Source organism: Rhipicephalus microplus, chromosome 6 (genome assembly GCF_043290135.1).
Source record: "Rhipicephalus microplus isolate Deutch F79 chromosome 6, USDA_Rmic, whole genome shotgun sequence".
Taxonomy (NCBI): Eukaryota; Metazoa; Arthropoda; class Arachnida; order Ixodida; family Ixodidae; genus Rhipicephalus; species Rhipicephalus microplus.
This window is the reverse complement of record NC_134705.1, coordinates 100,650,192-100,665,726: the sequence shown is the minus strand read 5'-3', so window position 1 is coordinate 100,665,726 and position 15,535 is coordinate 100,650,192. Positions and strand designations below refer to the sequence as shown.

Sequence of the window (15,535 nt, the reverse complement as noted above, 5' to 3'; positions counted from 1 at the left end):
CGCACGCTGAGCGCCAAGTTATTAAGAAGGAGGTACAAAAAATGCTCCAAAAAGACGTCATAGAGCCTTCCTCCAGCCCTTGGGCATCACCTATGGTGCTAATTAAGAAAAAAAGACAACAGCTGGTGCTTTTGCGTCGACTATCGCTATCAAAATCAAATCACTAAAAAGAACGTCTATCCCCTGCCTCGAATCGACGACGCGCTCGTCTGCCTTCATGATTTCAAGTGTCCTTCGTCACTCTATCTTCGATCCGGATATTGGCAATTTTAGTTGACGGCCACGACCACGAGAAGACAGCATTGATCACACCCGACATCCTTTACCAATTTAAGGTCATGCCGTTCGGGTTTTGTAATGCACCTGAAACGTTCGAACGCATGATGAACTCTCTCCTACACGGTTTTAAATGGTCAACCTGCCTTTGCTATCTGGACAATGTCATCGTGTTCTCGCCCACGTTTGAGAGCCACCTCTCGCATCTGTCGGCCATTCATGACGTATTTCGCCGTGCTGAACTCAAGCTGAATTCGTCTAATGTACTTTTGGGTCCCGTCAAATTAAGCTACTTAGCCACCTTGTCGATGATGCTGCAGTACAACCCTACCCCGACAAAGTCCACGCTATCCGTGAGTTCCACGTTCTACAAAAGAGGCTGGCAGCTTCCTTGGGGTCTACTCGAATTTCCGCCGTTTCGTCGCCAACTTCGCCGATATTGCTCGACCCCTCTGAGATTTCCTCAGAAAGGACGTAGCTTTTTCTTGGGGTACAAGCCAAGCACATTCCTTCGCATCAATGACTTACGCTCTCACTAGACCACCAGTGCTGCCCCACGTTGACTCAACTGCACAAACAGAGCTTCACACTGACGCACGCAGCCATGGTATTGGGTCTATACTACCATGGTACAGAGTGGCACAAACCGTGTTATAGCATGTGCCAGTCGCCTTCTGTCACGGTCTGAAAGAAATTATTCTATTCCTGAGCGGCAAAGTCAAGCTCTCGTCTGGGCCGTCACTAAATTTCATTCGTACCTGTATAGGTGCCAGTTTGCAGCCATCACAGATCATCACGCGCTGTGCTGGCTTCAACACTAAAGGACACTACTCGAAGATTCGGCCGCTGGCCATTACGACTGCAGGTGTACACGTTCTCGATGGTGTACCAATCTGGAAAATTGCACATGATGCCGACTGCTTATCCCGCCACCTTGTTGAACCACCCGACTGCACTGAATTGTAAGCTGATGCCTCTATTTTCGCCATCACAGACTTTCTGCACGTGGCGCATGAACAACGGCGAGATCCATCAATACTCCTCATCATTGACCGCCTTCAAGCCGGTATTGCCAACCCTTTCCTCCACATGTTCTCGCTGCGAGACAACATTTTGTATGACTGTTCTCTATACCCAGAGTGCACAGTACTTTACTCGTCGTCCCAAATAATCTGCACAAAGACGTCCTTCAGGATCTTCACGACATCTGTCACACACAGGTCCCGTTAAATAGGGAGGCGATCGCCGGGCTAATTCCAAGAGCCGAAGTATCGGCCCCCCGAACCGCACCACGAAAGCGTGGACAATTTAGAATTGGTCCTTATTGGCGCGCCAGCAGACGCCGGCTGTGGCCCAAAGAACAAGTCAGAGCCGAGAGTTGATAAACAAACAAAATTATATTCTCGATAACGGCAGATCGAAAACAATACACAATAATGCACTCTCCACGATAATTACATACCATACGTCACCAATCAAACAACGTACTACACAGTACAATCAGCCACACTCAAAACAACGGACACAGACAACGATACGCCCTACAATGCAGTCGCATGCATTGAACAACCAAGACACTTATTTTATTTTTATTTGTACAATACTGCAAACCTTGAGAGGTCGAAGCTGGAGAGGGATGTACACATCCAGAAGACATGCGTACGGATGAAAGATCGACACATGAATGTGAGGGTACATAATCAACAGGTAAGTATACAATCATTATACATTGGATGACAGCAAGGGTGAACACTCTGGCAAAACATTCCAATCGGAAACAGTTCTGGGAAAAATGAATATTTGTATTGGTCTGTACGGGCAAAGAACGGTGTAATACTTCGGCTATGTTTGTGACGAAACGCTCGACTAGGGTTATTAGCAATGTAATCTTGTGACTGGATTCCCAATTTATTAAAATATAGCTGGTGTAGAAAGTTTAGACGGGCACTTTTACGTCGGTTGGCCAATGGCTCTAGGTGTGCGAGCTCCAACATAGCTGAAGGGGAGTCGCGACGTCTAAAACGTTTATAAATAAAGCCAGCTGCCAATCTCTGAATTTTTCAAGCTTTTCTTTATTAGTGATAGTATGGGGGTCCCATACAATGCTTCCGTATTCCAGGGTGGGTCTTACAATGGATTTGTATGCAATTAGTCTAAGCGACGAGGGGGCATCACCTAATTTATGCTTCAGAAATCCTAACTTCTTTCTCGCGGAGGAACATATGTTATTTATATGTGTTGACCAGTTAAGTCTGGACGTCAAGGTTAACCCCAGGTACTTATGTTCCTCCACTTGTTTAATCTGATAATTGCCAAGACTATACATCAAGTGAGATTTATTCTTATTGGAGATGCACATGTGAACTGTCTTGTCGAGATTTATAAGCATATCCCATTTATTGCACCATTCTGTTATTGCATGCAAAGCATGGTTAAGAACGTGCTGGTCAGCGGCAGACTCTATGTGGCTAAATATGAAGCAATCGTCTGCAAACAGCTTAAGGCGTAGAGGGGGCTTTACAATTTGGCCAAGATCATTATTATAAATGTTAAATAGAACCGGTGCCAAGACCGAACCCTGTGGGACGCCAGAGAAAACATCAAGAAAACGAGAACAGGCACCGTCAATTTCAACATACTGTTTGCGGCCAGTTAGGTATGAAACGACCCAATTGACGACTTGTGATGGAATGCCTAAGTTTTTCATTTTTGTTATTAGTTTCGAGTGTGGAACTCTATCGAACGCTTTCGAGAAGTCTATTAAAACTGCGTCAATCTGTCCGCCCTCGTCAAGTACCTGTGCCATCTCATGGACGGTAACTTTAGTAAATACTAAAGAGATAGAAAACCTATTCAGTCCAAAGTCCTTGGAACAAAAGTCTGAATGACACTCTTCCGAGAATCACTCACTCAAAGTCCAGCGTTGTTGCTGTTCCGCTGCCCCGAAGTTTCTCTTCCAGGAAACCTCGCCGAAGTTTCTCTTTCAGGAAACCTCCCGTCTTCAATAGGCCACTCTCCAAGCTTCAAACTTCTTCGCCGGAAACACGTCGGCTTCACACACGCCGCTGTTGCCTCGCGTCTTCGCTCGATAGCGGTAAACCCACGCTCTTGCCTGTAGCTCGAGCCTTCACCCCTCAGGTGGAAATTCTCTTCATGTCCTGCTTCGTCCCTACGGACAAAACCTTCGCCGACTACACGGCGGAATCCCTACGCACTCTGGCGCCAACTTCCGTCTTCTCCTGATCTCTCATCTCGGCTGCTCGGTTAAATACCTTGCGCGCGACATTCCAGAAAGTTCTCGTCATTTCGTCGGCGCGATACGCAGCGAAGGCTGGGAAGAGGGCGAGACGGTTGGAATGCCCTCTGCGGCCGATGACTCAACTCGGCATGACCACGCCCCTTTCGTTCTAGAACTTTCGCGGCCTATCTCGGCCGCTGATGTGGGGTGAGAAGGTTCGTCGGTGAAGCCACGCTTCCAAGGGGAGAGCGCGCGACCGGGGAGCCTTGGATGTTTGTTTTCCTTTTTTTTCTTTTGACCTCCCGGCGTCTCTTCCGCATGTTACCGCAAGAATTTGGCGGCGCGCCCATTTTTAGCGCTCGTTCTGTGACACTGCCCCCCACTTTAAGAATATTCTCTCATAATATTCAGAACCACACGAACGAGCGCGAACAGTCACCACACCTCTCACAGACTGTAACACAATCCGTCGCTCATGACACTTCACATTCGGAATAGATCCTCAATACAGCTGTACATTGTATTTCAATTCCATGACACATGAAATATAGCCACAGGTACATGACTACAACACTTCATCACACATTCCGAACAATACAAACGTACAAAGTTCTCTCATTACAACAATTACTATACTCACATCATTACTATACATCACATCACCGAGACAAACATTTTGACTCACTCAACATACAGTTGCGACACAGGACAACAGGAACATTAACACAACATATGGCACTCAGCACTGCCAAACACAACCTGATTCGACCTCGACACCTATCTGGTGCATTCCGAGCGGCGCTTGCGCCCTTTCTTGCGGTGCTCGCTCGATCTCTTCTTGTTTTTCCTTGTTCTTTTACGGCGAGCCCTTTCCAACGACGATAACTGAGGCGGCGTCTCAGCCATCGTTGTCACTTCTGACACTGTTAACGGGTGATAACGCTCAACCGATCCTGTCACCCGCTTGTTCATGTCACGACATTGGACCTGGCTGGCCGACTCCGTCACCTTTACACTGTCTGTCGGTTAAGGTCGTGCCGACGTACGTCCAGCTGCCCAGCACGTGAACTCATTCAACTCGATCATCTTCTCATTCACTGTCTCTTGCGCCGCGGCTTCACCTTGGGCTCTAGTGAGATCCGTCACGGGCTGCTCCTCCACTGTATCTCGCGGTCGCTGGGTTGGCGCGGGCTCTATCTTCGGGTCTTCTCCCAAACATTCCGGATCATTCGGTCCTCGCGCCCCGTCGATGTTTCCAATGACAAGGTCGTACAGGGGGGTCATCATGCATAAAACAGGGACCTTCCCGCTGAAGTACGGGGTTTCAACCTCAATTTCTGCTTCGGGAAGCATCCGGACCATACGGTCAATTAGGCAAACCGGCTTCGTTTTGCCTGTTAACTCGCTTTCCCGTACCAAGTTTCTCCGCACGATAACCGTGGAGCTACAGGTGTCTCTTAGAACCATAATCTTCTTGCCTGCAACCTTTCCAGGCAGCGTTGGCATTCCCTTCGTAACACCGGTTGGCTGTTTTGACATTACAGCACCCACAATAAGAATTTTCTCCCCATTCTTCAACTCTACGAATCCATCGGTGACGGCATTATTATCAGATTTCGGTGCCGCTTGCACACAGGATACCTGGTGAGTTTGACTCACTCCGTTTCGACAAGCGTCTGCTTTGTGCTCAGTCTGACCACACTTAAAACATTTTACTGCCGTAGGGCTCGTAAAGATCGTTCGACAGTTTTTCGCGCGATGACCCACTCGGTTGCACAGAAAACATCGCGGAATGCTCTCTGGTGCACGCTTCTTTTCTTCGGGAGCCAATTTCTTCGAATCATCGGGACAATCCTTCTTGACCTTGGCCAAATTAGTTCCACCTTGCGCTTCCAAGAATTGATCAGCCAATTCAAGCATGTCTTCGAGTGAGTCAGCCTTCCTCTCTTTCAAGTACAGCGACAGGCTTGGGTGGCAACTAGTAAGAAATTGTTCTCTAATTAGGAGCTCTCTATGTTCACCGTACTCCTGCACTGTCCCTGAAAGTTCAATCCATCTGTCGAAATAATGGCTAAGTCGGGCGGCGTACTGTGTAGCCGTCTCACCATCAGCTGGCTTTCCTGTCCGAAATCTGTCCCGGAATCCTTCTACAGTAAATCTAAATCGCTTCAGCAAAGCAGCTTTCACCTTTGCATAGTTGGCTGCATCGGTCGGCGTCAGTCTACCGTACACACTGAGCGCTTCACCACTCAAGCAAGTACTAAAAGTAGTTGCCCATTGATGTTCCGGCCAATTCTGGCTCTTCGCAATCGTCTCGAATCGGTGAAGGTACGCGTCAAGGTCGTCCTTCCTTTCATCAAACGCCACGAGCAGCTTGCTTGGGTTCAAGCGGAAGCCATGATCTTCCCGTTCGCTGCTTTCAACTCTAGGTTGGACGGGAGTTTCACTTCGCTGTTGCAACCGGAGCCGTTCGAGTTCCATCTCGTGCTGCCGCTGCCGTTCCCTTTCCTCTCTTTCTTCTTTCAGCTGTCGCTCCTTTGCCTCTCTTTCTTCTCTCGCCCTCTCAGCGGCCAGCTTTTCTCTCTCCAGCTCCAACTTCAACTGCTGCTCTCTTTCTTCTTTCAGCTGTCGCTCCCTTGCCTCTCTTTCCTCTCTCGCCCTTTCGGCTGCCAACTTCTCTCTCTCCAGCTCCAACTTCAATTGCTGCTCTCTTTCTTCCTTCAGCTTTCGCTCCCTTTCCTCTCTTTCTTCTTTCACCCTTTCAGCTGGCAACCTCTCTCGTTCCAACTCAGCTGCTTTTTCTTCCTTGGCCCTCTCTGCTGCCAACCTCTCTCTCTCCACCGCCTCTTTCTCCTTCTGGCTTACTCATTTCCGTAGTTCAGCGCCAGAAAGACCCATCTTCTCACCAAGCGCAACTAACTTTTCGAGATCCATTGTGTCTCACAACTCGCAAATAAAACCTTGGCGCGTCCAAAAAGTATCTGCCTAAATCAGTCTATCGGAACACTTCCCTGCACTCGTTAACGAGAACACTGAACAACACACAAAATCGTTCCGATAGCACTATCAACAACTCGAGACTCTTTCTCACTACTTTGGACACACTGTGCACCAAAAGGTCCTGTCGCGGACGCCAGATTAATTGTCACACACAGGTCCCGTTAAATAGGGAGGCGATCGCCGGGCTAATTCCAAGAGCCGAAGTATCGGCCCCCCGAACCGCACCACGAAAGCGTGGACAATTTAGAAGTGGTCCTTATTGGCGCGCCAGCAGACGCCGGCTGTGGCCCAAAGAACAAGTCAGAGCCGAGAGTTGATAAACAAACAAAATTATATTCTAGATAACGGCAGATCGAAAACAATACACAATAATGCACTCTCCACGATAATTACATACCATACGTCACCAATCAAACAACGTACTACACAATACAATCAGCCACACTCAAAACAACGGACACAGACAACGATACGCCCTACAATGCAGTCGCATGCATTGAACAACCAAGACACTTAAAGACTAAAGAGATAGAAAACCTATTCAGTCCAAAGTCCTTGGAACAAAAGTCTGAATGATACTCTTCTGAGAATCACTCACTCAAAGTCCAGCGTTGTTGCTGTTCCGCTGCCCCGAAGTTTCTCTTCCAGGAAACCTCGCCGAAGTTTCTCTTCCAGGAAACCTCCCGTCTTCAATAGGCCACTCTCCAAGCTTCAAACTTCTTCGCCGGAAACACGTCGGCTTCACACACGCCGCTGTTGCCACGCGTCTTCGCTCGATAGCGGTAAACCCACGCTCATGCCTGTAGCTCGAGCCTTCACCCCTCAGGTAGAAATCCTCTTCATGTCCTGCTTCGTCCCTACGGACAAAACCTTCGCCGACTACACTGCGGAATCCCTACGCACTCTGGCGCCAACTTGCGACTTCTCCTGATCTCTAATCTCGGCTGCTCGGTTAAATACCTTGCGCGTGACATTCCAGAAAGTTCTCGTCATTTCGTCGGCGCGATACGCAGCGAAGGCTGGGAAGAGGGCGAGACGGTTGGAATGCCCTCTGCGGCCGATGACTCAACTCGGTATGACCACGCCCCTTTCGTTCTAGAACTTTCGCGGCCTATCTCGGCCGCTGATGTGGGGTGAGGAGGTTCGTCGGCGAAGCCACGCTTCCAAGGGGAGAGCGCGCGCCCGGGGAGCCTTGGATGTTTGTTTTCCTTTTTTTTTTCTTTTGACCTCCCGGCGTCTCTTCCGCGCGTTACCGCAAGAATTTGGCGGCGCGCCCATTTTTAGCGCTCGTTCTGTGACAACATCCCAACTTCAGGACACTCAGGCCTGACTCAAACCTACGACCCTCTTCACGGACAGTTTTTTCTGGAAAGGCCTGTATCGCTCCACTTGTCACTACGTTGCGGCTTGCGACCTCTGCCAACGTCGAAAAAAACCTATGACTCCTCCTGCCGTCCGCCTGCAGCCTATCGAAGTCTCTGCTAAGCCTTTTCACCGACTAGGATTGGACTTGCTTTGTCCTTTTTCAACTTCAATACCTGGAAGTAAATGGATCGCAGTAGCCACGAATTATGCCACTCGGTACGCGATCACCTGAGCGCTACCGAACAGTCGCGCGACTGATGTTGCTGATTTCCTCCTATACGACGTCATTCTTCAGCATGATGCTCCTGTTCACCTACTTACGGACCGTGGTAGCACCTTCCTCTCTCGGTTTGTCGACGACCTACTGCAATCTTGCGCTACTCGTCATAACTTTAGCACGTCTTATCATCTCCAGACCGACGGGCTGACCGAATAACTCAACCGTACACTGACAGGCATGCTTTCAATGTACGTTTCCTACAAACACACCAATTCGGACATTGCCCTTCCGTTTGTCATTTTTGTGCATAATTCATCGCGCTACGAAACAGCTGGCTACTAGAAAAGCTGCATTTATTATTATTCATAATATTATTCTTAGCATTAGCTTTTAAAAGAACTGCCATGACAGGTGTCCTAAATACCTCTTATGTGTTACGTACCTTGTATAAGTGAATCGCAATAAATTATCTATGCCAGTTATACAAGCAGAAGCACTCTAGCATCTTTCTCAGTCTTATAATATTATAAAGGGAAACATAATATTAAAAGCGGAATCAATGAAAATGCACAAGTGATTGTACTAGTTAAGATAATAACTCTGTTCGTCCTGTTACTATTATGCCTCAGTTTATTACTATTATATACACAACGAAACATCTCAGGGGTTCTTGCTTGTACCGCGTAGAGGACGACGAAGTATGGCCTGCGCAATCTACTGTTAAGCGCTGCAGGATAAGTTCACGTCATTTCAGGAACATTTATTTGTAAATAAAGTGCTGTAAGGAGCGTTTTTCTGTAACGGTGATCGCTCATAAAACTCAAGGCACCTTCACCTGACTACATTAGGAGTTGTAAGGCTGATGTACTTCTCTAGAGGAAATCGATTATTTTTTGTAAGTACTGCTATTCTTTCATACAGATGCATGTCGTAAACAGGTAATATCAATGAGCATAGGTACGATTATAAGAAATGTACTTTCTTATTACACGGTCGATCGAAGCCGACTTAGCCAACGTAATCACATCGTACAGAACAGAAGTTTTTCATTGAACACGAAGCGATGGAGCGTCGTACCACAGGAAGATTCTAAAGCTGGTGTCCCTCCGAACAACTTAATAAGGCCTTATTCAGAGGCAGTGGATGTGTAACCTGGTAGTATTTCTTTTTTGAAAGGCGTTCAATAGCACGCTTTCCACAAAAATTGATTCCCATAATACACGGGATCAGTCAATTTTTTTTCATTTTTTCTAACTTCAACTTTACTCATCACATTCGATGGAGTACTAGTACTGCGTAAGCAAGCAGCGGAGCAAACATTCATGACCCAGCATGTTTGACGCATGTCTGCAAACAGCATTCCAAAACGTACTCCTTGAATGCAGCCTTCTTGCTCGTCGGGTGCTGTTTCGGTTTTGATAACTAGCTCTGTGCGTGAGGTTTTGTAACGCATGCTGATGGTCTGTAAGCTTTTGCCAAGTGAACCTCACGCAAGTGCAATCGAGAAACTTGGGTCAATTCTACTCTACATCTTGGAATTACCGTCAGGTAGAGGGATGACCCAGAATACAAGATAGGCAACACGACTACTAACTACAATAAAGCTTCTTTATTTCATATAGGGGGAAATATGTTGCCTATTACTTATGAGGCCCTCGTTTTCTTCAGCTTACGAAATGTGTACCTGCTCCTATAATGAAAATACACACTTAACCTCACGTTTCGCAAGCAGCTGCTCACAGAGATTTAAAAGCTTTAATTGTTTCTTCTTCAGTAGTCATCCTAAGTCCTCACGAACGAAAAGAAGCAAATAAATTGCGGTCGTTTGTTAAATTAGCGCTTGTCCTTAGACTGACACGACGCCCAGGCGAGAAATCCCACCTTTATTGCAATTCATCAATGTCCCAGGCAGTAGCGACCATATTATGGAAACCTGTATATTGTCATCACAGAGCAAAAACGTAGCTGTTGTCACTTGCCCCATCGAGCATTGCTTTAGAGCGTGCGGTCAAAAAGGCCATGACGGCGAGAAGAAGCAGGACGCCTATATTCAGCAAACTGCTGTATAAACATGAGTAATGTTCTGATGAAAAATATGTTACTCCGGTTCCAAACTGGAGCCCTTGTGGGCATATGTGTAGTGCTTATGCCATATACATATTCACACATACGCAGATCGAAACCTATAAGAGAGCTCACAGATACCTAAATGTAGCTGGTTCCAATACACACTTAGAAAAGCTGCATTTTGTTGTAGATGCACAAGTATATAAGACATCATTAAGAGTTAGATATATTATGTACAAAGAATACATTCGACCTTCAAGCTGCTTGTAGTAGCAGTAAGATTCTCATTTCTTTTTCCGATTTATATTACCTCATTATTCAGAGCTTTAGGTAAAATATTAAGGCTGTATTTACTGCATATTTCATAAAAATAGGTTCAAGTTGCATTACGAATTATGTGATTCCACTTTATTTAGATATACAGTAAAAGCATCCTTATGGATTAATATTGATGCAGGGACAATACACAGGCAACTTATCGTGGACAATGACGTGCGAAGTACTTTGCGGTCCTTCATTCTGAAACCGTTTAGGGGTAAACTAAATACTTAATTATTAGAAATAAATGACACTGAGAAATGAGAAAAAAAGGCGCCCTGCAATGCTTTTTGAGCACCATCGGAAAACGCTGTCGATCGGTTGTAGAGGCTCCCAACTGCACGCGAGCCAAATATATAGCGCAGCACGTGGCCTGGAATTCATAATAAAATATTGAAGTAAGCTAAACATTGGCTTCTCTTATCTCAAGAAATCACGCAATCAGCCCAAAAATCACTCGTAGTAAGCCCATATATCAGCCATTGGCTATTTGAACATGGAGCACTCGGTTGTTACAAAGGTCACGGTGAGAGGTCGTCACTTGTCCACGTGTGCGCGCGCGATTGCACTGGAAAAGCCACGTATTCGAAGACAAAAAAAAGGGCTCAAGGTCACGAAGCGCGAGTGACGATTTTTGTTTGCCCCTCCCATTCCTCTCTGCTCAGCTTCCGAGGCTTTAGTCAGGACGAGAGAAGATAGAATGAGATTGCAGCGTGTGACAAATCTTTGTAACTCCGCTCGTACTGGACATATTCTTAAAATATTTGCGTCACTGAATTTGTGATGTAATACCCTTTTCCAGGGAATTAAATCCATGGTTACCTAAAAAAGTGTTTCAGGGCCCCTTCATACCATTTCAAAAGTGTAAAGTGTGCCGTTCTTTAAAAACTCAGGGTTCCCCTTCTTCTCAAAAACGCAATTTTCTTTTTTGTATAAGCGGTCGTTATTAATTTCAAACAAACTGAATCTGAATGTCCACATTTACTTTCCTTTTTATCGCAGCGTCGAGCGAAGTAATTTGCACACCATCCAGGAAGAGGTCAAACTTGACCTTTTCAAATTTGTTTTTTCAAAGTCAAAGCAAGGATGGTTCCCTAAAAAAGAAAAAGAGAAAGAGTTGGAAAGTTAAGCCTTTTAGACTATAGCTTTATAAAGCCCAGCTGATAGGCGCCCGAGCGTGTTAGCGACCAACGTCAAATGGCAACCCCTGCAGTTTTGATGTTGAGACCCGTGGAGTCCGCCCCATTTCTACAGAACATTAACCTTCACGAGTGAACGCTTACGCAGTACACTGTTGCGATGCCTTAGACGCGCGATATTTAAACCACTGCAGAACTGCAGACGCAAACGTGGCCTCTGTTATCATTGCTTAATCCGGATGTTTTCGGGGTGCCTCCCAAAGCTTTGCCTTTGAAATGTAATTGAGCGCATACTGCTTGTCTCCTTTTTTTGAGTACCAACCTCGCACTCTGTACCTGTGTAGTCTATTTGAGCAATAATTGGGGTTGGTTTGTGTTCCTTTACGGGTATAATTTGTACACTTCATGCAGCAGTTACTTACACTTAAAAAAGAAGTTATAATATATACGTTATCAAAATTAGCAAGGCACGTTTTGTTGCACGTGCTTTTAGCGCGACAAGCCAAGCCATCATAATGCAGTGCCCTGGAAGTATTAATATTGTTATTGATAACATTATGATTATATTTTATTATTATTATTATTATTATTATTATTATTATTATTATTATTATTATTATTATTATTATTATTATTATTATTATTATTATTATTATTATTATTATTAGCGCTAGTAAGAACGATGGGGATCTTGTTTATTCACGTGAGTAATCTCAATGTCTGGCTTGAGCGACAACAGGGCTCTTCGTCAGCGCACAAGAATAAACATATGCATGCACGGCTAGTCAGCCGGACGATGTGGAGTTTCTCAGAACATTAGGTATCCATCAAATTGTTACATAAAGGTAACTGATTCGGATCATATTGGTCTCATTCCTTCACAATACTAAGTGGAACTCTTGTTCCGGAGCTCAACTGGCAAGCAACGCCAACCATGTCCCCTGAACCAGGGCTTTTTGGTTCTTCAGTGGTGACAGCTGAGCCGGGCTGCCACCCAGTCATCTGTCGTGGGGTTGGAGCTGGCGGGAATAGATCGATGTGATAGGAACGCTAAAATGAGTTATGGGCACTCAAGTGGCCTTGTCTATAAATACTTGTTATTGCTCACCATCCACTCACTGTTATAAAATTGCGAAAGATGGTCTTATACCTCTCATATTTTGGTGGTTGTGGCCCATTCGTTCTTATAAAAAGGAGGCACTGGCTTCACAATAAACTTCTTAGAAAGATTCAACTTAGCGTTTTGTCCCTTTCAGCGTCCCATGTCCTAATGCCCGTAGGAATAGCTTCACCTGGCAAGCTTGTTTTTGAAAGACGTCGCCTCTTTTCAGTTTTCGGTGGGAATAGTATGAGCCTGATATTAAGGAAAGCTATACATTAAATATTTTGAACTGAGAAAAAGATCTGTACATGACGTTGACTCACTATCAACAGTGTATTGAGTCTGTAGGCTGCATTTATTAAAGCGGGGTTTGAAAATAATCTATACTCAGGTGGTTCATTACGGACCTTCCTCGAAAAAAACTTAGGTCCGCCAATCAACCCTAATGACATTGAAACATAATTGTTTCAAAACATCAGTCAATGTTATTAGAAACAATTCTTCGCATCAGATATCGCAGCCAGTGTGTGGTTTGTCTTGTTTTTTTTGTTAAGTTCCTCTATGCACTAATACTTGTGTAAATCTTACTTATCGCTTCAAAAATACGTCATAATTAATGTACGAACTCTCATGCTCAGTGGCGTAGCTCTATGAACAAAAAGCTGTCATTTCGCCATATTTTGAAGAGAAGCATACACGAATATGGTACGTTTGAACCACAAGGTCTTAAACGGTATCATAACACTGCATGATTTGGCACGAAACCAATAACATTGTCTAAGACGGTGTACAATTTAAGAAAAGAGGTTGGACAATTTATGGTCCTTTATTTTTTATTTCGAAAACCAGTGTTTCAGACACAATGTACAGGCAGTTGACCACAAGTATATAGCGCGGATTTCAGCCTAGGTGGTAGTAAGTTTCACCCCGAGCTTTATTCACTGGGACGCTTGGCGAAATCTTCTGTCGAATTCAAGGGAGAACTGCCAGTACCACATTTCCTCAAGTAGGCCGGGGATGAGCGTGCTCAGCATTTCGGATGCGTCGCGCACATCAGGACCAGCACCTTCGACATAAGCGCGCACACCCTGCGTTGTGACAGGGACAATGCGACTAGCCAGTCGAAGCTTCACACTTCCGTCAGGCGACTCGAGAACGTGCAACTGCGCGGTGAACCGGAAAAGCGTTGCCCGAACTTTGAAGCGGCCTTCGTGTCCAGAGCATGCCTTCCCCGGCAACGTAAAGACAATGTTGCCCTCGTTGAAGAAGTCCGCTTGTAGCATTCGAGTCCCGTTAATGCAGTAAGGAACAAGAGGTCCGTAAAAAGTAAGCTCGTCCAGACCCTTCACTGTTAATCCAGCGATTTCGAGGCCGGGAAAGTAAGGGCTCAGCTCCTCTTGCCCAAAAGCCGGGACTTCGGGAAGCTTCGCGAGCACCCGGGATAGTTCTTCCCGCAGTCGGAGCCCTCGGAAGTCACATAACGAGTCTGATTTGGATGAGGAATATTCGTTAGAGATATTGGAACAATTTGGCCTATTACATTTGATGCACCGAATATACTAAAAATATTACTGGTCTAAAAGGGAATAATACTCATGCACATGTTATGTCGCTGCATCCAGCGGTTAGACATGTGATCTTTGGAACTTCAATGAACCAGCTTGTCTTGGCGCATGCATCTCTGAGGACGGGATCACTTGTGAAAATGTTAATTTCAGTGATGCCTACTGATCATTGCGCATGTGTGCCAAAGTAGATGACTGCTGCCTTGATGAAGACATACATAAACACTTGTCAAAACTTGCTTTCAAGTAATACCCTCTGCAAAAATGGGTCACCTCTTCAAGCCTTTATTTTCTTTTCATTGTCTACCTTGTTCGCATCACACACTGTAAATCATCCAAATGTATACAGAATATGTAGCTTTTCATCAGGTAAATGAACATATGTACATGAGAATTCTTACGTACTCTTTCTGAAGCTGAATAAGTAAAGCTGTCATGCGTGCTGATTTTCTTGCGCCATCCATTATGCTTTGCTCGTGGTCGATATCAATGTTCCTTATCCATGTGAATACAAAGTTGTATTTGCTCTAGTACAGAAAGCCGAGCTAGCTGGTTATGCATTGAGAAATAGCACAAAAAGCAGGTGGACACAGCATCAAGACAACATGGGCACTAAGTTTCAACTGATCTTACTTTTTGTCAAGAGAACATTTATAGAAGCCAACAAGTGGTCATGAGCATTGACTCCGTCCAACAACATAAACCTTACATATACATAATCAGCAATTTCACTTCTTTTTTCACAGCCCTGATGCTAGCGAAACCAGTTCCTTCTGACATAGGGAGAAAAGTGGGTGACCTAATCATATGTCGCCTAAACTTACAATGATGCAAGTTCAGCTACCTCGTGTCCAATTTTTGTGCTCTTTTACGATACTAAGCTATATCGACTGCCGTAAGCACGGCTTCTGATATCTAAACCTGATTCAACGCATTAAGCTCACCTTCCTCGTAGAGTGTGTGTGCACGACAGGTTGACAAGCAGGACAGCACGGCAAAGACTGCTACATGCCACATGGTCTTCAATGAGCTGCGACATAGATATCGATATATTCCGCATTGTTACATAACAAGTTCTTTCTAACTGAATGACATACTCCACATGGAAAATGTATGCTCATGTGTGCCCATGCATCTCAGTCCACTCTGAGACAACTATATCGATATTGATGACTTAGAAAGAACCATTAGGTAAATATATCTTCCACCTATATATATATATATATATATATATATAAATATATA

The 15,535-nt window shown here is 45.2% G+C and overlaps 1 protein-coding gene across 1 annotated transcript; it reads right to left on the bottom strand.

Annotated features, from left to right (window-relative positions):
• Window positions 1-13,591: 13,591 nt before the first annotated feature.
• LOC142765961 (uncharacterized) lies at window positions 13,592-15,307 on the bottom strand. The gene is made up of 2 exons (XM_075867767.1): window positions 15,235-15,307; window positions 13,592-14,211 (listed from the first exon to the last, which is right to left on the bottom strand). The coding sequence occupies exons 1-2, from the start codon at window positions 15,305-15,307 to the stop codon at window positions 13,664-13,666; spliced, it is 621 nt and encodes a 206-aa protein (XP_075723882.1). The 3' UTR covers window positions 13,592-13,663.
• Window positions 15,308-15,535: the final 228 nt, after the last annotated feature.